Source organism: Somniosus microcephalus, unplaced genomic scaffold, assembly GCF_052327205.1.
Source record: "Somniosus microcephalus isolate GS21.2 unplaced genomic scaffold, FLI_Smic_1.0 scaffold7, whole genome shotgun sequence".
Lineage (NCBI taxonomy): Eukaryota > Metazoa > Chordata > Chondrichthyes > Squaliformes > Somniosidae > Somniosus > Somniosus microcephalus.
The window spans coordinates 1,180,189-1,205,651 of NW_028225194.1; the positions used below are offsets into that span (position 1 = coordinate 1,180,189).

Here is a 25,463-nt window from a genome sequence, read left to right on the forward strand (position 1 = left end):
TGCAGCAAGACTTCCCTGTTTTTATACTCCATCCCCCTTGCAATAAAAGCCAAGATTCCATTGGCCTTCCTGATCACCTGCTGCACCTGCATACTAACCTTCTGTGTTTCATGCACCAGGACCCCCAGATCCCTTTGTACTGTAGTACTTTGCAGTTTCTCTCCATTTAGATAATAACTTGCTCTTTGATTTTTTCCTGCCAAAGTGCATAACCTCACACTTTCCAACATTATATTGCATCTGCCAAATCTCTGCCCACTCACTTAGCCTGTCTATGTCCTTTTGCAGGTTTTTTATGTCCTCCTCACTCACTGCTTTCCCTCCCATCTTTGTATCGTCGGCAAACTTGGATATGTTGCACTCGGTCCCTTCCTCCAAATCGTTAATATAGATTGTAAAGAGTTGGGGTCCCAGCACTAACCCCTGCGGAACACCACTAGTTACTGATTGCCAGCCCGAGAACGAACCATTTATCCCAACTCTTTGTTTTCTGTTAGATAGCCAATCTTCCACCCATGCCAGTATATTACCCCCAATCCTGTGATTATTTATCTTATGCAGTAATTTTTTGTGTGGCACCTTGTCGAATGTCTTTTGGAAGTCCAAATACACTACATCCACTGGTTCCCCTTTATCCACCCTGTATGTTACATCCTCAAAGATTTCAAGCAAATTTGTCAAACATGATTCCCCTTCGCACAGCACTGGAGTGTCAGCCTCGCTTTATATGCTCAAGTCCCTGGAGCGGGATTTGAACCCACAACCTTCGGACTCTGCTATCCACTGAGCCACAGCTGACTCCAGTCTTTTACACAGTTTCATCATAACTTCCTTGCTTTTGCACTCTACGCCTCTCCTAAAGCAGGGGAGTTATGATGAATTCTTACAGTTTTTTTTTTGCAGAGTGACCAAGGCTGTGTGTAGGAAACAATTGTGCATTTGAAAGCAGCTTGTATTGTGAAGCTTGTGCCCCTTTGCCAGGGTCGCTGCCTGCGGCCCCTCTCCCAGATTCCAGCCCCAGCTCTGTGCTGACTGAGCTGCTCTCACCTGGGGACAGCGCGTCACAATCGGCCCCAGCGCACCTGACCTGGAGAGGAGGCCCCGCCCCCTTGCCGCGCCGCCATTGGTTGGAGGACCAGGCCGCCCAGTTCAGTCCTCCCAACTCAGCCCTCTTCCTATTGGTCAGCGCTCCCGTCAGTCAGAATCACATTGCTCCGGCTCACTCCGCCACCCCGCGTGACTCAATCCGCTCCGTTCGGCGTCCGCGGAGGTGCCGCCCGCCCGACTCTCAGGTTTGGTTTTTCTCGTATTTTACTTTATAATCTCGCTCTCCGCTCCCCCCTCACCTCGATTTAAATCGATTCCCCAACACTTGACTTTACCCCGGCCGCTGATTCCGCCTCTTGCCCGGGACCGGCCTTCCAGCTGCTCCCTGGAGGCCCCGCGCAGGCGCACTGGCAGGGGAAGGGAGGGCGATTGACAGGTGACGATTGATAGAAGCGCCTGCCTGCGCTGTGATTGGTGCAGGGGAAGGGAAGTGGGCGTGTCCGGTGTCAGGGCCCACGTGGGGGAGTCAAAGGCTGGCTGGAGCGCATGCGCAGCCCGCCTCGCACCGTTGGGAAGCTTTTCAAATATTTTTTTTTGAGAAACAAATTGAAAACAGTCATTAATGCCCCCAACCTCCTCCCCTCTAAAGTGCGATTATTATTGTTCTTGTTCTTCCTCATTTGTGTTGGGTGTCTTCTTTTTACCTTGCGGTGGTGTGCGCCGATCCAACCGACCCCTGGTCGTTGCGTGCTGACGTCAGCGCGTAAGCGGAGGGGGGGTTGATTGACGCGAGGCGCCCGCCAATCAGGAGCGTGGAAAACGCTGGGAGGACCGGGCGGGCTGACGGTCCTCCAACCAATGGCGGGACCGCGGTGGGCTGCAGGCCGCTTTCCTGCTTTCATTGTCTGCAGGAGCTGTTAAAGGGAAGGGAAGGAGGAGGAGGAGGAAAAAACCCAGCTTGTGAGTGTTTATTCCTTTGCATTACCTTTATTGCAAGGTTATTCATCAACTGCATTCATTTAAAAATAAGTGAACCTTTTCTCTTTTCGACTTTTATCCAGAACAAAGAGCCCTGGTGCTGTGAACATTTTGGTGGGCAGCCACTTTTAAAGGGACAAAGACCAGCATTCTTCCTCCCCTCTCTCTCGCTCTCGCTCTCTCTTGTGAGTATTTGTGGTGGGTGAGAGGGTGGGGGGGTGAGTCAAAGGGGACTGCGGCCCCTTTTCAACAAAAACAATTGCTTGGCCATTTAAAGGGGAATGGGTGCCCCCCCAGGTATTTAAAGGGGCAGTATAATGTGGATAAATATGAGGTTATCCACTTTGGTGGCAAAAACAGGAAGGCAGATTATTATTTGAACGACAATAGATTGGGAGAAGGGGAAGTGCTACGAGACCTGGGTGTCCTTGTGCACCAGTTGCTGAAGGTAAGCATGCAGGTGCAGCAGGCGGTTAAGAAGGCAAATGGTATGTTGGCCTTCGTTGCGAGAGGGTTTGAGTACAGGAACAAGGATGTCTTGTTGCAGTTGTACAGGGCCTTGGTGAGACCACACCTTGAGTATTGTGTGCAGTTTTGGTCGCCTTATCTGAGGAAGGATGTTCTTGCCATGAAAGGAGTGCAGCGAAGATTCACCAGGCTGATACCTGGGATGGCAGGAATGATGTATGAGGAGAGATTGGGTCGATTGGGCTTGTACTTGCTGGAGTTTAGAAGAATGAGAGGGGATCTCATTGAAACTTATAAAATTCTAACAGGACTACACAGACTAGATGCAGGAAGGATGTTCCCGATGGTCAGGGAGTCCAGAACCAGGGGTCATAGTCTAAGGATAAGGGGGAAAGCCATTTAGGACAGAGATGAGGAGGAATGTCTTCACCCAGAGAGTGGTGAACCTGTGGAATTCTCTACCACAGAAGGCAGTGGAGGCCAATTCATTAAATATATTCAAGAAGGAGTTGGATATATTTCTTAAGGCTAAAGGGATCAAGGGATATAGGGAGAAGGCAGGGACAGGGTACTGAATTTGGATGATCAGCCATGATCTCATTAAATGGCGGAGCAGGTTCGAGGGGCCGAATGCTCCTATCTTCTATGTTTCTATGTTCAGCCTCAGACAAATGTTAGGGAGAGGGATGGAGTCAGTGGCTAGGGAACGGAGTTTGTGGGGTGTCTGTCCCTTTAACTACAATTCATAGAATTATAGAAATTTACAGCACAGAAGGAGGCCATTCGGCCCATCTTGTTTCCTGCCGGCCGACAAAGAGCTATCCTCCCTAATCCCACTTTCCAGCACTTGGTCCGTAGCCTTGTAGGTTACGGCACTTCAAGTACATATCCAAGTACTTTTTAAATGTGATGAGGGTCTCTGCCTCTACCACCCTTTCAGGCAGTGAGTTCCAGACCCCCACCACCCTCTGGGTGAAAACATTTCTCCTCAAATCCCCTCTAAACCTCCGACTAATTACTTTAAATCTGTGCCCCCTGGTTATTGACCTGTCTGCTGAGGGAAATAGGTCCTCCCTATCCACTCTCTCTCTCTGCCCCTCATAATTTTATACCCCTCAATCAGGTCTCCCCTCAGCCTCCTCTGTTCCAAAGAAAACAACCTCAGCCTCTCCAATCTTTCCTTGTAGCTAAAATTCTCCAGCCCAGGCAACATCCTCGTAAATCTCCCGTCTCGAGCAGTCACATCTTTCCTGCAATGGGGCGACCAGAACTGCACACAGCACTCCAGCGGTGACCTAACTGGTGTTTTTGTACAGTTCAAGCACAACCTCCCTGCTCTTACACGATACAGAAATAGAGAGGCACTGACATATGAGGAGAGATTGGGTCGATTGGGCTTATACTCGCTGGAGTTCAGAAGAATGAGGGGATCTCATTGAAACTTATAAAATTCTAACAGGACTAGACAGACTAGAAGCAGGAAGGATGTTCCCGATGACCGGGGAGTCCAGAACCAGGGGTCACAGTTTAAAGATAAGGGGTAAGCCATTTAGGACAGAGATGAGGAGGAATTTCTTCACCCAGAGAGTGGTGAACCTGTGGAATTCTCTACCACAGAAGGCAGTAGAGGCCAATTCATTAAATATATTCAAGAAGGAGTTGGATATATTTCTTAAGGCTAAAGGGATATGGAGAGAAAGCAGGGACAGGTTACTGAATTTGGATGATCAGCCATGATCGCATTGAATGGCGGAGCAGGCTCGAGGGGTCGAATGACCTACTCCTGCTCCTATCTTCTATGTTTCTATGTTTCCCTCACTGATCGTGGCTCTTCACCAACACCGACTTTATAAAGAAAGCCCTGTGCGGCAGCCTGGAGCTCAGGGGCCCAGCGCGCAGGCGCGGGAGAGGATGATTGACAGGGGCCCAGGGTGTGTGCTGAGGATGCGCGGTGCGGGCCGGGCGCTTGTGGAGCAGGAGAGGGCGGGGCCATGGGGCGCTGCGTGGTGTCAGCCACAACTCAGCGCGGCGGCTGGAGCGCTTTCTGGAGCGTGGGGGCTTGTGGGAATTGCAGCCGCCATTACTGTTGATCCTTTCAACCAACCTGTGCAGCAGCTGGGGCCTGAAAATCAGCTTCACTACCCCTGGGCTGGGAAAGGGGGACATGAGACAACATTCTCCCTCTTACCACTTTCTACACTCCTTTTACAGGGTTTTAGAAATGGAGCATTTACAGACAGGAAGCTCAGACCAAACATCACGTCAGGATCTGACAGAGTCGCTCAATTCATCAGGACCTGAATATCATCGGCCTTTGCACATGGAAGGAGAGAGCAGCGATCGCAGCACAGACAAACCGCACACGTGTTCCATGTGTGGACTCGGATTCAGCCGATCGCCTGACCTGGCGAGACACATGCTCCGTCACACCGGGGAGAAACCGGGTAAAGGTGGGGACAGCGGGAAGGGATTCAGTTCCCCGTCTACATCAGAAGTTCATCCGCACAGTCACCCTGGGGACAGTCCGTTCACCTGCTCCGTGTGTGGGAAGGGATTCACTTGCACATCCCACCTGCTGAGACACCAGAGAGTTCACACTGATAAGAGACCGTTTCAATGTTCCGACTGTGGGAAGAGCTTCAAATTCTCCAGGGATCTGAAGGAACACCAGCTTGTCCACACTGATGAAAGACCGTTTACATGTTCCAACTGTGGGAAGAGTTTTAAAAGCTCCAGGGTTCTGACCAGTCACCAGCGAGTTCACACCGGGGAGAGGCCATTTCCCTGCTCTGTGTGTGGGAAGGGATTCACTGATTCATCTACCCTGCTGACACACCAGCTTGTTCACACTGATGAGAAACCATTTAAATGTTCCGACTGTGGGAAGAGCTTTAAATGCCCCAGGGATCTGAAGGATCACCAGCTTGTTCACACCGATGAGAGACCGTTTACATGTTCTGACTGTGGGAAGAGTTTTAAAAGCTCCGGGGCTCTGACCAAACACCAGCGAGTTCACACCGGGGCGAGGCCATTTCCCTGCTCTGTGTGTGGGAAGGGATTCACTGATTCATCTAACTTGCTGACACACCAGCTTGTTCACACTGATGAGAGACCCTTTAAATGTTCTGACTGTGGGAAGAGCTTTAAAAGATCCGGGGCTCTGACTACACACCAGCTTGTTCACACTGATGAGAGGCCGTTTACATGTTCTGACTGTGGGAAGAGCTTTAAATACTCCCGGGACCTGAAGCAACACCAGCTTGTTCACACAGATCAGAGACCGTTTACATGTTCTGACTGTGGTAAGAGTTTTAAACGCTCCAGGGCTCTGACCAGACACCAGCAAGTTCACACTGGGGAGAGGCCATTTCCCTGCTCTGTGTGTGGGAAGGGATTCTTGCAGTCCACCAACCTGCTGGCACACAAGCTTGTTCACACTGATGAGAGAGCGTTTACATGTTCTGACTGTGGGAAGAGCTTTAAAAGCTCCAATGACCTGCTGAGACACCAGCGAGTTCACATTGTTCTGTAGCGCAGGGCCCTGCAGACAGCTGGGGTGACATGAACGTGGAATGGATGAATGTTTTATAAATTCTTGTACTGCTGTTTAAACTCTCAATCTGTTGTGCTGATGATTCCCTTGATTTGACTGTTAATGTTATTTTTGTTTTTCTCCTTATCACAGGCAATTGCCTATTAAAAGTCAACCATCACAACCAATAAAACATGTAACATAACAAAAAAAGTTTATAGAGTCATAGTTATACAGCACAGAAAGAGGCCCATCGTGTCTGCGCCGACCATCAATCCCTGTCCAGTCTAATCCCATTTTCCAGCATTTGGTCCATAGCCTTGTATGCTATGGCATTTCAAGTGCTCATCCAAATGCTTCTTGAATGTTGTGAGGGTTCCTGCCTCTACCACCCTTTCAGGCAGTGAGTTCCAGATTCCAACCATCCTCTGGGTGAAAAAGTTCCTCCTCAAATCCCCTCTAAATCTCCTGCCCCTTACCTTGAATCTATGCCCCCTTGTTATTGACCCCCCTACTAAGGGGAAAAGTTCCTCTTTATCTACCCTATCTATGCCCCTCATCATTTTGTACACCTCAATCAGGTCCCCCCTCAGCCTTCTTTGCTCCAAGGAAAACAACCCCAGCCTGTTTAGTCTTTCTTCATAGCTGAGGCGCTCCATCCCAGGTAACATCCTGGTGAATCTTCTCTGCACCCTCTCCAAAGCAATCACATCCTTCCTATAGTGAGGCGACCAGAACTGCACACAGTACTCCAGCTGTGGCCTCACCAGCATTTTGTACAGCTCCATCATAACCTCCCTGCTCTTATATTCTATGCCTCGGCTAATGAAGGCAAGTATCCCATATGCCTTTTTAACCACCTTATCTACCTGTTCCGCTGCCTTCAGAGATCTATGTACATGTACACCAAGGTCCCTCTGACCCTCTGTACTTCCTAGGGTCCTACCACTCATTGTGTATTCCCTTGCCTTATTTGTCCGTCCAAAATGCATCACCTCGCACTTTTCAGGGTTAAATTCCATTTGCCACTTTTCCGCCCATCTGACCAACCCGTTTATATCGTCCTGTAGCATGAGGCTTTCCTCCTCGCAATTTACCACCCCACCAATTTTCGTGGCATCCGCGAACTTACTGATCATACCTTTTACATTCTCATCCAAATCATTTATGTAGATCACAAACAGCAAGGGACCCAGCACCGATCCCTGAGGTACCCCACTGGACACAGGCTTCCAGTCACAAAGGCAACCTTCGACCATCACCCTCTGCCTCCTGCCACTCAGCCATTTAAGGATCCAACGCGCCAAGGCACCCTGGATCCCATGGGCTCTTACCTTCTTGACCAGTCTCCTATGCGGGACTTTGTCAAAAGCTTTGCTGAAGTCCATGTAAACCACATCCACAGCATTTCCCTCATCCACACACCTAGTCACCCCCTCGAAAAATTCAATCAGATTGGTCAGGCATGATTTACCCATGACAAAGCCATGCTGACTATCCCCGATTAATCCTTGCCTCTCCAAGTGGAGACTAATTTTGTCCCTCAGAATTTTTTCCAATAATTTCCCTACCACAGATGTTGGGCTCACTGGCCTGTAATTCCCTGGTTTATCCCTGCTACCCTTCTTGTATAATGGTACTACGTTAGCTGTTCTCCAGTCCTCTGGTACATCCCCTGTGGCCAGAGAGGTTCTGAAAATTTGTGTCAGAGCCCCTGCAATCTCCTCCTTTGCCTCATACAGCAGCCTGGGATACATCTCGTCCAGGCCTGGGGATTTATCCACTTTTTGGCCTGCTAAAACCGCTAGTACCTCCTCCCTCTCGATGCTAATATGTTCAAGTATGTCACAGTCCCCTTGCCTGATTTCTATGTCTACATCGTCTTTCTCCATAGTGAACACAGATGCAAAAAATTCATTTAAAACCCCGCCTACATCATCTGGCTCTACACACAGATTGCCACTTTGGTCCCTAATGGGCCCTACCCTTTCCCTGGTTATCCTCTTTCCCTTAATATACTTATAAAACATATTAGGATTTTCCTTTATTTTGCTCGCCAGTGTTATTTCATGGCCCCTCCTCGCCCTCCTAATTTCTTTTTTAAGTATGCCCCTGCACTTTTTATACTCCTCTAGGGCTTCCTCCGTCTTTAGTCTTTTGTAACTGCCAAAAGCCCCCCTTTTTTCCCTAATGCATTTTTGTATATCCCTTGTCATCCAAGGTTCCCTTTGCTTGTTGGTCCCACCCTTGACCTTTACAGGAACATGTTGGCGTTCTACTCTCTCTATTTCCCTTCTGAAAGTCTCCCACTGTTTTGATGTGGATTTTCCCATAAGTAGCTGCTCCCAGTCCACTTTGGCCAGATCCTGCCTTATCATATTAAAATCGGCCTTCCCCCAATTTAGAACCCTTATTTCCAGGCCGTCTTTGTCTTTTTCCATGACCACCTTAAATCTCACCGAATTATGGTCACTGTCGCCAAAATGCTCTCCTACAGACACTTCCACCACTTGCCCGGCTACATTCCCTAGAATTAGGTCCAGTACCGCCCCCTCTCTTGTAGGACTTTCTACATGTTGGCTCAAAAAGCTCTCCTGGATGCACTTTAAGAATTCTGCACCCTCTAAGCCTTTCACACTCTGACTATCCCAATTAATATTGGGGAAGTTGAAATCCCCCACTATTATTACTCTATTATTTTCGCACTTCTCTGAGATTTGCCTACATATCTGTTCCTCTATCTCCCCCTGACTGTTTGGGGGCCTATAGTACACTCCCAGCAAAGTGCTTGCCCCCTTTTTGTTTTTAAGTTCTACCCATATGGCCTCATTAGAGGAACCCGCTAATATATCATCCCTCCTTACAGCAGTAATTGACTCCTTAATTAATATTGCAACACCCCCTCCCCTTTTACACCCCCCTCTGTCTCGCCTGAAGATTCTATACCCCGGAATATTGAGCTGCCAGTCCTGACCCTCCCTCAACCATGTCTCCGTGATAGCAACAATGTCGTACTCCCATGTGTTCAACAACAACTTCAGTTCATCCACCTTATTTGCAAGACTCCTTGCATTAAAATAAATGCCTTCCAGCCTTGCCATATTCCCTTTTGCCTTCACATATTTGCTCTGCCTTCCCAGCTGACTTGTTTTTTCCTCTGTATTTGGCTGTAAATCACCCCCTACTATAGCTCCACTCTGTACCCCATCCCCCTGCCAAGTTAGTTTAAACCCCCCCCCAGCAGTGCTAACAAACCTCCCCGCAAGGATATTGGTCCCCCTCTGGTTCAGGTGTAAACCGTCCGACTTGTACAAGTCCCACCTTTCCCAGAAGCAGACCCAGTGATCCAGGAAACTAAAGCCCTCCCCCCTGCACATCCCTTTAGCCACGCATTCATCTGTTCTATCTTCCTATTTCTATACTCACTAGCACGTGGCACCGGGAGTAATCCAGAGATTACAACCTTTGAGGTCCTGCTCTTTAATCTTCTACCTAGCTCCCTAAATTCTTGCTGCAGGACCTCATCCCTCTTTTTACCTATGTCGTTGGTACCAATGTGGACCACGACCTCTGGCTGTTCGCCCTCCCCCTCCAGAATGCCCTGCAGCCGCTCAGTGACATCCTTGACCCTGGCACCAGGGAGGCAACAAACCATCCTGGATTCACGTCTACGGCCACAGAAACGCCTATCTGTTCCCCTTACTATAGAATCCCCTACCACTATTGCTCTCCCACTCTTTTTCCCCCCTTCCTGGGCAGCAGGAGCACCCCCAGTGCCAGGAAGTTGGCTGCTGCTGCCTTCCCCTGGTGAGTCATCCCCCTCAACAGTATCCAAAGCGGTATACTTGTTTGAGAGGGGAATGGTCACGGGTCTCCTGCTCTACCTGCCTGCTTCTATTACTCCGCCTCGTGGTCACCCATTTCCTTTCTTCCTGTGCAGCCCTTACCTGCGGTGTGACCAACTCACTAAATGTGTTATCCACGTCCCTCTCAGCATCGTGAATGCTCCACAACCCATCCACCCGCAGCTCCAGCGCCTCAATGCGGTCTGCTAGTAGCTGCAGCTGGATGCATTTCTGGCACACGTGGACATCAGGGGCACCGGCAGTGTCCCTGAATTCCCACATAGAGCAAGAGGAGAATAACACGGGGCTGGGCTCTCCTGGCATGACTTACCCTTTAATTAATTTTAATTAATTCACTATCACCAATTAAAGATATCTCTAAGGCGCTTGTATAGTCTACCTACAGTCCCTGCTACACCAGAAAAGACCCTAGTAACTATAAACTACAGAGTTAAGTTTAAAGGAAACTTAAATGAAATTAAAATTCTATTTTCGGTGGTGATGATGCACGCCAGTCCCTCCGGTACCCACCGGTCATGGAAGGCCTCAAGTGTGCCGGTGGACTGTTCATGTTATTACATTGAATGTACATCACAGAAACAGGCCATTTGGCCCAACTGGTCTATGCCGGGGTTTATGCTCCACACGAGCCTCCTCCGACATATCCTCCTATGTTTATCTGGCTTCTCCTTAAATACATCTATACCATTGGCCTCAACTACTCCGTGGTAGCGAGTTCCCCATTCTCATCACTCTCTGGGTAAAAAAGTTTCTCCTGAATTCCCTCCTGGATTTATTGGTGACTTTTATATTTAGAGCCACATAAATATGATGAGATTCTGTTAAGCTGACCAGTATGTTGTTGTACTTTGTCTGTCTTTTTCTGATGAATGAAACATTACTGAGCCCCTGTACCCGTGTTATGGGATGAAGTGCCAGACAAGAAAAGACACAACGTCTGGGTGTGAATCTGATAACCTCACGGACCGTATAGGTGTGATAACCAGACGGGCTTGTGGTTATAGTCTGGTCACAGATGGACTGAATTCCCTGAATTAGCAGGAGTTCAGGAGGCGGTCAACAGACGGGTCCAAACAATCCCATTTCCTGAGCGGTAACCAAGCTTGTGTATAAGAACAGGCCACTTAAGCCATTGTCAGTTGGAACAGACTCGAGAAGATCGCGCGTGAATCCACTGTACTTCTATTCTCCAGATTGAGGGAATTATCACCCGATCTGTGTTATGCAGCGCACTTAATAAAGTCTGGAGAGACAACTTGTGTTCTTGTGAGCTTGATTATCTGGTATCCGAAACCCTGGGACTCCCGATCATTAGAGTCAACCTCAGTGTGTGGAAAGGGATTCCCTGGTGTATCCCACCCGCTGACACACCAGAGTGTCCACAGTGTGACTGCGGTGGGTCGATTCCACTGTTTCCGATGCCTTTAATCACATCCAGGACTGAACCATGTTAATTCAGGCAACTGGGGCTTGTTAATGTTAAGAGCCCCCAATAACTGGGCTGGATTTAAAGATTCTTCCCTGTTCTCTCAGTACTAGTGAGCAGAGAGAAGCTGATGTTATAGAATCATAGAGCACAGTAGGATGCCTTTCGGCCCATCGTGCTGGTGCCAGCTCTCTGAAAGAGCGATGCAATTAGTCCCACTGCCCTGCTCTTTCCCCACAGCCCTGCAAATTTCTGCTTTTAGTATATATCCAATTCCCTTTTGACAGTTACTATTGAATAGTCACCAAGAAATCCAATAGGGAATTCAGAAGAAACTTCTTTACCCAGAGAGTGGTGAGAATGTGGAACTCGCTGCCACAGGGAGTGGTTGAAGCGAATAGTATCGATGCATTTAAGGGGAGGCTAGACAAGCATATGAGGGAGAAGGGAATCGAGGGTTATGCTGATAGATTTAGATGAGGAAAGACGGGAGGAGGCTCGAGTGGAGCATAAACACCGGCATGGACTGGTTGGGCCGAATGGCCTGTTTTTGTGCTGTATATCCGATGTAATCCTATGTCAAGTATCCCAGCTGGCTTAGCTCTAGGCACTTTAGCTCAGTGGGCAGCACTCTCACCTCGGAGTCAGAAGGTCGTGGGTTCAAGTCCCAGTCCAGAGACTTGAGCATAAAAATCTAGGCTGACACTCCAGTACTGAGGGAGTGCTGCGCTGTCAGAGGTGCCGTCTTTCAGATGAGATGTTAAACCGAGGCCCCCGTCTGCTCTTTCAGGTGGATGTAAAAGATCCCATGGCACTACATTGAAGAAGAGCAGGGGAGTTCTCCCCGGTGTCCTGGGGCCAATATTTATCCCTCAATCAACATCACTGAAATAGATTATCTGGTCATTGTCACATTGCTGTTTGTGGGAGCTTGCTGTGCGCCAATTGGCTGCCGCGTTTCCTACATTACAACAGTGACTACACTTCAGAGGTTCTTCATTGGCTGTAAAGTGCTCTGGGACATCTTGAGGTTGTGAAAGGCGCTATATAAATGCAAGTCTTTCTTTCTCAGCAAGAGGGCGAGTATCAGTGGTTGGAGGGAGTGATGCCAGTGAGTAAACTTGGTGGATGAGTCCGCCTCCCGATGATCTAAGTCCAGGCATGCTGGTGTGAGGATCTTCTCCATTATAAAAATGTTGTTAATAAAATTGATGCGCTATCAATTACTCATAAAAGACTGAGAGTTAGAAGAGTAACCAAAGGCTTTTATTAACAACAGAATGGAGGTCTGCCTCGAGTGGTCGACCGGTCCAGGATACAAGGGCTGGGGAGCAGTCACCTTTATACTAGGACCTGTGGGAGGAGTCAGCCGAGGCATGTCCAGGCATGTACACAGTGGAATACAAACAGGACAAACAGGAATACAAACAGTGGTTTACTGCAGGGAGGAGCTCAGTGTTGTCACTGGGTGGACACAGACAGATTGAAGCTAAAAGACAGAGAATGCTGAAGTTTGGAATGATAACACCCAAAGTCAGGAGATGAGCCCTTTGCCTAGATAAGGGAGGTGGTTGCTAAGCGACCTACAGACCTAATAACACTGCAAACTGCTCAGGCAGCAGACTTGTTGCAACATGTGAGGTCACGAGTGAGTTGGTGCCCAGACAACAGAGGCTTGGGCATTCCTGAGAGAGACAAACTGGTTCTGTAACCGGGAGAACAGGTGGAGGGAGTCACTCTACGTGGGACGGCTCGTCTGAGGTGTTAACACAGAGTCAGCTTGGGAATGGGATGATCAATGAATCATAGAATCATAGAAATGTACAGCACAGAAGGAGGCCTTTCGGCCCATCTTGTCCATGCCGGCCGACAAAGAGCTATCCACCCTAATCCCACTTTCCAGCACTTGGTCCGCAGCCTTGTAGGTTACGGCACTTCAAGTGCATATCCAAGTACTTTTTAAATGTGATGACGGTCTCTGCCTCTACCACCCTATCTAGGCCCCTCATAATTTTATATACCTCAAATAGGTCTCTCCTCAGCCTCCTCCGTTCCAAAGAAAACAACCTCAGCCATCTCTGCTTATAGCTAAAATTCCCCAGACCAGGCAACATCCTCGTAAATCTCCTCTGCACCCCCTCTAGTGCAATCACATCCTTCCTGTAATGTGGTGACCAGAACTGCACACAGTATTCCAGCTGTGACCTAACTAGTGTTTTATACAGTTCAAGCATAACCTCCCTGCTCTTATATTCTATGCCTCGGCTAATAAAGGCAAGTATCCCGTGTGCCTTCTTAACCACCTTATCTACCTGTCCTGCTACCTTCAGGGATCTGTGGACATGCACTCCAAGGTCCCTCTGATCTTCTGCACTTCTCAGTGTCCTACCTTGCCTTGTTAGCCCTCTCTAAATGCATCACCTCACACTTCTCCAGATTGAATTCCATTTGCCACTGTTCTGCCCACCTGACCAGTCCATTGATACCTTCCTGCAGTCTGCAGCTTTCTTCTTCATTACCAACCACAATCAATGACTAGTGGATTAGAATAGTATCAAGGTGGAGCCTGTTCCCTGCAATAGTTGGAATTGTTGGGACGGCTGGAAGTCCACAGCCGAGCAGGGAGCCTCGAAACATAGAAACAGAGAAACATAGAAGATAGAAGCAGGAGTCGGCCATTCGGCCTCTCGAGCCTGCTCCGCCATTCAGTGCGATCATGGCTGATCATCCAAATTCAGTACCCGATCCCTGCTTTCTCCCCATACCCCTTGATCCCTTTAGCCTTAAGAAATATATCCAACCCCTTCTTGAATATATTTAATGAATTGGCCTCTACTGCCTTCTGTGGTAGAGAATTTCACAGGTTCACCACTCTCTGGGTGAAGAAGTTCCTCCTCATTTCTGTCCTAAACGGCCTACCCCTTATCCTTAGACTGTGACCCCTGGTTCTGGACTCCCCGACCCTTAGACTGTGACCCCTGGTTCTAGACTCTCCGACCATCGGGAACATCCTTCCTCAGATAAGGCGACCAAAACTGCACACAATACTCAAGGTGCGGTCTCACCAAGGCCCTGTACAACTGCAGCAAGACATCCTTGTTCCTGTACTCGAATCCTCTCGCTACGAAAGCCAACATACCATTTGCCTTCTTAACCGCCTGCTGCACCTGCATGCTTACCTTCAGCGACTGGTGCACAAGGACACCCAAGTCTCGTTGCACTACCCCTTCTCCCAATCTATTGCCATTCAGATAATAATCTGCCTTCCTGTTTTTGACACCAAAGTGGATAACCTCGCATTTATCCATGTTATATTGCATCTGCCGATTTCCTCACGAGTTCCTGAAAGTCTGCCTGCAGGACCTCAGCCCTTTTCCTTCCTATGTCTATGGTTCCCACATGGACTCCTGGCTGTTCAACTTCCCCCCTCAAAATGTTCTGCACCCTCTCAGTGATGTCCTTTACCCCGGCACCAGGGAAGTAACACGCCGAGCGGGACTCACGTCGAGGGTTGCAGAAACACCTGTCTAGCCCCCCTGACTATCGAATCCCCTATGACCACTAGATTTCCACACTTTGCTTTGTCCCCCAGTGCAGTCATTGCCCCACAGTGCAGTGGATGCGCTCTAGACTGCACTCTCCCCCCGAGGTGTCGTCACCTTCACCGGGATTCAGCACTGAAATCCGGTTTGAGAGCGCCGCACTCCCAGGGGATTCCTGCACTGCCTTGCCTCCTCAAACCCTGCTGGGCGGCCACCCAGTTACAATTCCCACAAACTCTCTGTGGCTGCGGGGTGACCACCTCCTGGAACGTGCGCTCCAGGAAACTCTCAGCCTCCCGTCTGCCCGGCAGTGACTCCAGCCACTCCTCAAGCTCAGAGACCCCTGAGCTCGAGTTCCAGCCACTGGAGGCGCTGCCTGCACATGCGGTTCACCAGGACAAGTGAAGCGTCCCGGAGTTCCCGCATGGCACAGGAATTGCAGCCTTCGGTCCCATCGTTTGGCTTAAAATCTGTCTACTTAAGCTATAGATATATATGATGTGTGGTTAGTGTGCCCTTACCCCATTTATTATTTCCTGATAGGCATAACCTCACATTTCTGGTATCATCCTTGTAAATCTTCTCTGCACCCTCTCCAGTGCCTCTATATCCTTTTTATAATATGGCGACCAGAACTGTACGCAGTACTCTAAGTGTGGTCTAACCAAGGTTTGATACAGGTTTAGCATAACTTCACTACTTTTCAATTCTATCCCTCTAGAAATAAACCCTAGTGCTTGGTTTGCTTTTTTTAATGACCTTATTAACCTGCGTCACTAATTTCAGTGATTTGTGTACTTTTACTCCACGATCACTTTGCTCTTCTACCCTATTTAGATTCTTATTTCCAAGTAATATGTGACCTAATAATTTTTTCTTACCAAAATGTAATACATTTGTCGGTGTTGAAATTCATTTGCCAATTATATGCCCATTAATGTAATAAGGCGTGTTGTACAGCACGGGTTAGATACAGAGTAAAGCTCCCTCTACACTGTCCCATCAAACACTCCCAGGGCAGGTACAGCACGGGTTAGATACAGAGTAAAGCTCCCTCTACACTGTCCCATCAAACACTCCCAGGGTAGGTGCAGCACGGGTTAGATACAGAGTAAAGCTCCCTCGACACTGACACATCAAACACTCCCAGGGCAGGTACAGCACGGGTTAGATACAGAGTAAAGCTCCCTCTACACTGTCCCATCAAACACTCCCAGGGCAGGTACAGCACGGGTTAGATACAGAGTAAAGCTCCCTCTACACAGTCCCATCAAACACTCCCAGAGCAGGTACAGCACGGGTTAGAGACAGAGTAAAGCTCCCTCTACACTGTCCCCTCCATGTGACACACCATCCTGACTTGGAAGTATATCGGCCGATCCTTCATCGTCGCTGGGTCAAAATCCTGGAACTCCCTCCCGAACAGCACTGTGAGAATATCTTCACCACACGGACTGCAGCGGTTCAAGAAGGTGGCTCACCACCTTCTCAAGGGCAATTAGGGATGGGCAATAAATGCTGGCATTACCAGCGACGCCCAGATCCCATGAACAAATTTTTAAAAAACGACCTCCCTGATTTTGTCCATTTATTTTCCCTTCCTGCTCTTTCTCTTCTTGCCTTTCCTCTCCACATCTCTCTCTAATTGACTGCTACATTACATTCCTACATGACCACACGTCAGAAGTCCTGCAATTGCTGCACAGCGCTTGGAGATGTCCTGAAATTGTGAAAGGTGCTGTACATAGTCAAGATCTTTCTTTCTTCGTACTTACCTCCTCTCCTGTCTCATTTTTGAAATGTCAATGTTTCTTATCATCACTCACTTTCTCCTCAAATTCTTTTCTTCTCATTTCCTTCGTTTGTCTCTTTCTTACTTTGATCTTTAGTTTTTCTTTCCTTGGCTCTCATTTATTTCGAATGTCCTGTTTCGCTTCCCTTATTACTCTCACTATTACCTCAATGCTAATCAATCGGGGGAAACTCTCCACTGGCTGGAGTCAGACCGAGCACAAAGGAAGATGGGTGTGGTGGTTGGAGGTCAATCATCACAGCCCCAGGATATCGCTGCAGGAGTTCCTCAGGTCAGTGTCCTCGGCCCAACCATCTTCAACTGCTTCATCAATGACCTTCCCTCCATCATAAGGTCAGAAGTAGGGATGTTCGCTGATGACTGCACAGTATTCAATTCCATTTGCAACTCCTCAGATAATGAAGCCGTCCATGCCCGCATGCAACAAGACCTGGACGATATTCAGGCTTGGGCTGATAAGTGGCAGGTAACATTCAAACCACACAAGTGCCGGGCAATGACTATCTCCGACAAGCGAGCATCTAACCACCTCCCCTTGACATTCAACAGCATTACCATCGCCGAATCCCCCTTCATCAACATCCTGGGGGTCACCATTGACCAGAAACTTAACTGGACCAGCCACATAAATACTGTGGTTACAAGAGCAGGTCAGAGGCTGGGTATTCTGCGGTGAGTGTCTCACCTCCTGACTCCCCAAAGCCTTTCCACCATCTACAAGGCACAAGTCAGGAGTGTGATGGAATACTCTTCACTGGTCTGAATGAGTGCAGCTCCAACAACACTCAAGAAGCTCGACACCATTCAGGATAAAGCAGCCCGCTTAATTGGCACCCCATCCACCACCTTAAACATTCACTCCCTCCACCACCAGTGCACCATGGCTGCAGTGTGTACCATCCACAAGATGCACTGCAGCAACTCGCCAAGGCTTCTTTGGCAGCACCTCCCAAACCCGCGACCTCTTCCACCTAGAAGGACAAGGGCAGCAGGTGCCTGGGAACACCTGATAGAATACATAGATCCCTGAAGGCAGCAGGACAGGTAGATAAGGTGGTTAAAAAGGCATATGGGATACTTGCCTTCATTAGCTGAGGCATAGAATATAAGGGCAGGGAGGTTATGATGGAGCTGTACAAAATGCTAGTTAGGCCACAGCTGGAATACTGTGTGCAGTTCTGGTCGCCACACTATAGGAAGGATGTGATTGCATTGCAGAGGAGATTCACCAGGATGTTACCTGGGCTGGAGCGCTTCAGTTATGAAGAGAGACTGGACAGGCTGGGGTTGCTTTCCTTAGAGCAGAGAAGGCTGAGGGGGGACCTGATTGAGGTGTACAAAATTATGAGGGGCGTAGATAGAAAGGAACTTTTCCCTTAGTAGAGGGGTCAATAACCATGGGGCATAGTTTCAAGGTAAGGGGCAGGAGGTTTAGAGGGGATTTGAGGAAAAACTTTTTCACCCAGAGGGTGGTTGGAATCTGGAACTCACTGCCTGAAAGGGTGGTAGAGGCAGGAACCCTCACAACATTCAAGAAGCATTCAGATGAGCACTTGAAACGCCATAACATACATGGCTGCGGACAAAGTGCTGGAAAATGGGATTAGAATAGACAGGGCTTGATGGCCGGCGCGGACACGATGGGCCGAAGGGCCTCTTTCTGTGCTGTATAACACTATGACTCTATGACCACCAACTCCAAGTCAAACACCATTCTAACTTGGAAGTATATCGCCATTCCTTCATCGGCGCTGGGTCAAAGTCCTGGAACTCCCTCCCCGACAGCACTGTGGGAGTACCTTCACCACACGGACTGCAGCGGTTCAAGAAGGTGGCTCACCACCACCTTCTCAAGGGCAATTAGGCATGGGCAATAAATGCTGGCCTTGCCAGCGACGCCCACATCCCATGAACGAATAGAAAAAAACTTCATCTCATAACACGGGTACAGGGGCTCAGTAATGTTTAATTTATCAGAAAAAGACAAAGTACAACAACATACTGGTCAGCTTAACAGAGTCTCATCATATTTATGAGGCCACAAACTTAAAATAGTCACTAATAAATGCAGGAGGGAATTCGGGATAAACTTTTTTACCCAGAGAATGGTGAGAATGGGGAACTCGCTACCACAGGGAGTAGTTGAGGTGAACAGCACAGATGGATTTATGGGGAAGCCACATGAGGGAGAAAGGAATGGGAGGAGATGTTGATCGGGTTAATTGAAGTAGAGTGGGTGTGGGGCATAAACACCGGCATGGACCAGTTGGGCCGAATGGCCTGTTTCTGTGTTGTACATTCTATGGAACACCATGAACTGTTAAACAAAGGGAATCATCAGCACAACAGATTGAAAGATTAAACAGCAGTCCAAGAATTTATAAAACATTCATCCATTCCACGTTCATGTCACCCCAACTGTCTGCAGGGCCCTGTGCTACAGAACAGTGTGAACTCGCTGGTGTCTCTTCAGCTCCCCGGAGCTTTTAAAGCTCTTACCACAGTCAGAGCATTTAAATGGTCTCTCATCAGTGTGAACTCGCTGGTGTGCCAGCAGGTCGGATGACTGGGTGAATCCCTTCCCACACACGGAGCAGGTGAACTGCCGCTCCCCGGTGTGAACTCGCTGGTGTCCATTCAGATTCCCGGAGCTTTTAAAGCTCATCCCACAGTGAGAGCATTTAAATGGTCTCTCATCAGTGTGAACTCGCTGGTGTGCCAGCAGACTGGAGGACCAACTGAATCAGGTCCTGATGAATCGAGCGACTCTGTCTGTTCTTGACGTGATGTTCGGTCTGAGCTTCCTGTCTGTAAATGCTCCACTTCTAAAACCCTGTAAAAGGAGTGTAGAAAGGGGCAAGAGGGAGAATGTTGCCTCATGTCCCCCTTTCCCAGCCCAGGGGCAGTGAAGCTGATTTTCAGGCCCCAGCTGCTGCACAGGTTACATACGAACATACGAATTAGGAGCAGGAGTAGGCCACTCGGCCCCTCGAGCCTGCTCCGCCATTCAATAAGATCATGGCTGATCTGATTACTCCACATTCCCACCTACCCCCGATAACCTTTCACCCCCTTGCTCATCAAGAATCTCTCTACCTCTGCCTTAAAAATATTCAAAGACTCTGCTTCCACCGCCCTCTGAGGAAGAGAGTTTCAAAGACTCACGACTGTCTGTGACAAAAAAATTCTCCTCATCTCTGTCTTAAATGGGCGACCCCTTATTTTTAAACCGTGACCCCTAGTTCTAGATTCTCCCACAAGAGGAAACATCCTCTCCACATCCACCCTGTCCAAACCCCTCAGGATCTTATATGTTTCAATCAAGTCACCTCTTACTCTTCTAAACTCCAGCGGATACAAGCCTAGCCTGTCCAACCTTTCCTCATAAGACAACCCGCCCATTCCAGGTATTAGTCTAGTAAACCTTCTCTGAACTGCTTCCAATGTATTTAAATCCTTCCTTAAATAAGGAGACCAATACTGTACACAGTACTCCAGATGTGGTCTCACCAATGCCCTGTATAACTGAAGCATAACCTCCCTACTTTTGTATTCAGTTTCCCTCGCAATAAACAATAACATTCTATTAGCTTTCCTGATTACTTGTTGTACCTGAATACTAACCTTTTGCGATTCATGCATTAGGACACCCAGATCCCTCTGCGTCTCAGAGCTCTGCAATCTCTCACCATTTAGATAATATGCTTCTTTTTTATTCTTCCTGCCAAAATGGACAACTTCACATTTTCCCACATTATACTCAATTTACCAGATCTTTGCCCACTCACTTAACCTATCTATATCCCTTTGTAGCCTCCTTATGTCCTCTTCACAATGTACTTTCCTACCTATCTTTGTGTCATCAGCAAATTTAGCAACCATGCCTTCAGTCCCTTCATCCATGTCATTACATAAATTGTAAAATGTTGAGGTCCCAGCACTGATCCCTGTGGCACACCACTTGTTACACGTTGCGAACCAGAAAATGACCCATTTATGCCTACTCTCTGTTTCCTATTAGCTAGCCAATCTTCTATCCATGCCAATATGTTACCCCCTACACCATGAGCTTTTATTTTCCGCAATAACCTTTGATGTGGCACCTTATCAAATGCCTTCTGGAAATCTAAGTACAGTACATCCACCAGTTCCCCTTTATCCACAGCACATGTTACTTCCTCAAAGAACGCCAATAAATTGGTTGAACATGATTTCCCTTTCACAAAACCATGTTGACTCTGCCTGATTACCTTGAACTTTTCCAAGTGCCCTGCTATAACGTTTTTAATAATAGCTTCTAACATCTTCCCAATGACAGATGTTAAGCTAACTGGCCTGTAGTTTCCTGCTTTCTGTCTCCCTCCCTTTTTGAATAAAGGAGTTACATTCGCTATTTTCCAATCTAATGGAACTTTCCCCGAATCTCGGGAATTTTGGAAAATTTAAACCAACGCATCAGCCACTTCTTTTAAGACCCTAGGATGAAGTCCATCAGGCCCCGGGGACTTGTCAGCCCACAGCTCCAACAATTTGCTCAGTACCACTTCCCTGGTGATTGTAATTTTCTGGAGTTCCTCCCTCCCTTCCATTTCCTGATTTACAGCTATTTCTGGGATGTTACTTGAATCCTCTATAGTGAAGACCGATGCAAAATACCTGTTCAATTCAACTGCCATCTCCTTATTTTCCATTATTAATTCCCCAGACTCACTTTCTATAGGACCAATGCTCACTTTGTTAACTCTTTTCTTTTTTAAATATCTATAGAAACTCTTACTATCAGTGTTTATATTTCTAGCTAGCTTTCTCTGGTACTCTCATTTTTCTCTCCTTATTAATCTTTTAGGTCATTCTTTGCTGTTTTTTATATTCTGTCCAATCTTCTGACCTCCCAGCCATCTTTGCACAATTATATACTTTTTCTTTAAGTCTGATACTATCTTTAACTTTTTTAGTTAACCACGGATGGTGGGTCCTCCCCTTGGAATTTTTCTTTCTTGTTGGAATGTATCTATTCTGTGTATTCTGAAATATCCCCTTAAATGTCTGCCACTGCAACTCTATTGACCTATCCCTTAACCTAATTTGCCAGTTCACTTTAGCTAGCTCTGCTTTCATGCCCTCATAATTGCCCTTATTTAAGTTTAAAATGCTAGTCTTGGACCCACTCGTCTCTCCCTCAAACTGAATGTAAAATTCAATCATATTATGATCGCTGCTACCTAGGGGTGCCTTCACTATGAGGTCATTAATTAATCCTATCTCATTGCACAATACCAGGTCTGGTTCACCAGACTGATTCCTGGGATGGGGGGATTGTCCTATGAGGAGAGATTGAGGAGACTGGGCCTATATTCCCATGAATTTTGAAGAATGAGAGGTGATGTCATTGAAACATCTACAATTCTTACAGGGCTCGACAGGGTAGATGCTGGGAGACGGTTTCCCCTGGCTGGGGAGTCTAGAACCAGGGGTCACAGTCTCAGAATAAGGGGTCGGACATTTAGGACTGAGATGAGGAGAAATGTCTTCACTCAGAGGGTGGTGAATCTTTGGAATTCTCTGCCCCAGAGGGCTGTGGAGGCTCAGTCATTGAGTATAATCAAGGCTGAGATCGATAGATTTTTGGACTCATGGGGAATCGAGGGATATGGGGATCGGGCGGGAAGGTGGGGATGAGGTAGAAGATCAGCCATGATCTTATTGAATGGCGGAGCAGGCTCGAAGGGCCGAATGGCCTGCTCCTGCTCCTATTTCTTATGTTCTTAAGAAAGCTGTTTGCTATAGCCTGCTGCGCCACGACAAATACACAGAGGATTTCAGTTACGTGGAGAGACTGGAGAAGCTGGGATTGTTCTCCTTGGAGCAGAGAAGGTGCAGCGGAGATTTAATAGAGGTGTTCAAAACAGGAAGGGTTTTCAAAGAGTAAATAGGAGCATGGGAACAGGAGGAGGCCATTCAGCCCCTCCAGCCTGTTCCACCATTCAATGAGATCATGGCCGATCTGTGTCTTAACTCCACCCACCTGCCTTGGCTCCATATCCCTTTGCTCCCTTGTCTAGCAAAAATCTATCGCTCTGGGATTTAAAATGATTAATTGAGCTGGCATCGACTGCTTTCTGTGGGAGAGGGTTCCACACTTCTACCACCCTTTGTGTGAAGAAGTGTTTCCCAACTTCTCTCCTGAATGGCCTGGCTCTGATTTTAAGGTGATGTCCCCTTGTCCTCGACTCCCCCGCCGGCAGAAAAAGTTTCTCTCTATCTACTCTACCAATTCCTTTCAAAATCCTAAAATCCTCAATCACTCCTTAACCTTCTAGATTCCAGGGAACACAAGCCTAGTTTATGTAATCTCTCCTCATAATCTAACCCTTGGAGCCCGGGTAACATTCTGGTGAATCTGCTCTGCACTCCTTCCAAGGCCAGTATATCCTTTCTGAGGTGCGGTGCCCAGAACTGTACACAGTGCTCCAGGGAGTTCCTGGGAGTTAATGTGCGTCGGTCCCTGAAGGTGGCGGGACATATTGAGAGAGTGGTTAACAAAGCATATGGGATCTTGGGCTTCATAAATAGAGGTATTGAGTACAAAAGTAGAGAAGTTATGCTGAACCTTTATAAAGCACTGGTTAGGCCACAACTGGCGTATTGCGTCCAGTTCTGGTCACCACACTTTAGGAAGGATGCGAAGGCCCTTGAGAGGGTGGAGAGGAGATTTACCAGAATGGTTCCGGGGATGGGGGATCTTAGCTACAAGGACAGGTTGGAGAAGCTGGATTTGTTTTCATTAGAGCAAAGGAAGTTGAGGGGTGATTTGATAAGATTATGACCGGTTTGGATAGGCTAGACGGGGAAAGGCTGTTCCCACTAGTTGATGGTACAAGGACTAGGGTTTTGGGCAAGAGATACAGGGGGGGGTGTGAGGGAAAACTTTTTTACGCAGCGAGTGGTGATGACCTGGAACTCGCTGCCGACGGAAGTGGTGGAAGCGGAGACACTCAATGTTTTCAAGGGGAGACTGGATAGGCACTTGAGGGAAATAAACTTGCAGGGCTACGGGGATAGAGCGGGGGGGTGGGACTGACTGGATTGTATACAGAGAGCCGGCACGGACTCGATGGGCCGAATGGCCTCCTTCTGTGCCGTTATGACCCTATCACTCTCTGGGGTCTAACCAGGGCTTTGTATAGCTGTAGCTTAAAAGGAGAAACTGTTTCCAGTGGCAGGAGGGTCGGTAACCAGAGGACACAGATATAAGGTCATTGACAAAAGAACCAGAGGCGAGGTGAGGAGAATTTTATTGACGCAGCGAGTTGTTGTGATCTGGAATGCGCTGCCTGAAAGGGCGGTGGAAGCAGAGTCAATAATAACGTTCACTGGGGAATTGGATAAATACTTGAAGGGGAAACATTTTCAGGGCTATGGGGAAAGAGCAGGGGGAGTGGGACTAAATGGAGAGCTCGTTCAAAGAGCCGGCACAGGCACGATGGGCTGAATGGCCTCCTTCTGTGCTGTATGATTCTAGGAGCCACTCCTAGAGTGGAGTGGTGCCCGCAGGGATCGCTTGGCAGGAAATTGGGAGGAGGTGGTTCACACGCAGACAGCACCTGATTTCGAGACGCTGTCCTTTTAAAATTGGTCCTCCACAGGCAAGGAGGGACTCGGTCCCTTTAATTAAAATCACATTGAAAAGGAGAGTCCCTGTCCCTTTAAGAGCCCTCTGCCCACCACTCCCGCCCTTTTCGTAAAGTCTTTGAAATTAATAATAAAAGTTCATGCAGAAAAAATGTGAGTGTGTGTCTGACTGTATTTTAGTGAGTATCTGTGTCTGTGTGTCTGTCTGACTGTATGTGTGTGTGTCTGTGTAGAATAGCATCATAGAATGATACAGCACAGAAGGAGGCCATTCGGCCCATCGTGCCTGTGCCGGCTCTTTGAAAGAGCGATCCAATTAATCCCACTCCCCCTGCTCTTTCCCCAAAGCCCTGTAAATGTTTTCCCTTCAAGTATTTACCTCAATCTCTTTTGAATTATAATATCGAATCTGCTTCCACCGCCCTTTCAGGCAGCGCATTCCAGATCACAACAACTTGGTGTAAAAATCTGTTTCCTCATCTCACCTCTGGTTCTTTTGCCAATCGCCTTAAATCTGGTTTCTGTCCCTTCAGCCATTGGAAACGGTTTCTCCTTATTTACTCTCTCAAAATCCATCCTGATTTTGAACAACTCTATCAAATCTCCTCTTAATCTTCTTTGCTTAAGGAGAACAACCCCAGCTTCTCCCGTCTCTCCACGTAACTCAAGTCCCTCATCCCTGGTCCCATTCTCGTAAATTTCTTCTGCACCCTCTCTAAGGCCTTGACATCCTTCCTAAAGTGTGGTGCCCAGCGGAAGCCTAGCCAGTGTTTTATAAAGGCTTAGCATAACCTGCTTGCTTTTGTACTCTATTCCTCTATTAATAAAGTCAAGGATCCTGTATGCTTTTTTAACAGCCTTCTCAACTTGTCCTGCCACCTTCTAAGATTTGTGTACATACACCCCGAGGCCTCTCTGTTCCTGCACCCTCTTTAAAACTGGACCATTTGGTTTATATTGCCTCTCCTCATTCTTCCTACCAAAATGAATCACTTCACACTTCTCTACATTAAATTTAATCTGCCACGTTTCTGCCCATTTCACCAGTCTGGCTATGTCCTCCTGAAGTCTGTTACTATCCTCATTGTTTGCTACATTTCTGAGTTTCGTGTCGTCTGTAAATTTTGAAATTTTGCCCTGGATCCCCAAGTCCAGGTCA

At 47.8% G+C, this 25,463-nt stretch overlaps 1 protein-coding gene and 1 long non-coding RNA gene across 7 annotated transcripts in view; one reads left to right on the forward strand and one right to left on the reverse strand.

The window, feature by feature from the left end:
* Window positions 1–25,463, reverse strand: part of LOC147084004 (uncharacterized) — a 35,326-nt gene that overhangs the window by 7,427 nt on the left and 2,436 nt on the right. For 3 of the 5 annotated variants that reach the window (XR_015075937.1, XR_015075935.1, XR_015075936.1), the window contains one exon: window positions 18,997–19,505. This is a non-coding gene — a long non-coding RNA (uncharacterized LOC147084004). The other 2 variants (XR_015075939.1, XR_015075938.1) reach the window with 2 other exon arrangements.
* Window positions 1,218–11,140, forward strand: LOC147084005 (uncharacterized). Of its 2 annotated transcripts, none has more exons than XM_085979971.1 (3): window positions 1,218–1,292; window positions 2,109–2,210; window positions 4,705–11,140. In XM_085979971.1, exon 3 carries the CDS (start codon window positions 4,715–4,717, stop codon window positions 6,023–6,025), a length of 1,311 nt encoding a protein of 436 aa, XP_085836097.1. In that variant the 5' UTR covers window positions 1,218–1,292; window positions 2,109–2,210; window positions 4,705–4,714; the 3' UTR covers window positions 6,026–11,140. The 2 variants fall into 2 exon arrangements, with proteins under 2 accessions (XP_085836097.1, XP_085836096.1); XM_085979970.1 differs by lacking the exon at window positions 1,218–1,292 and adding an exon at window positions 1,882–2,007.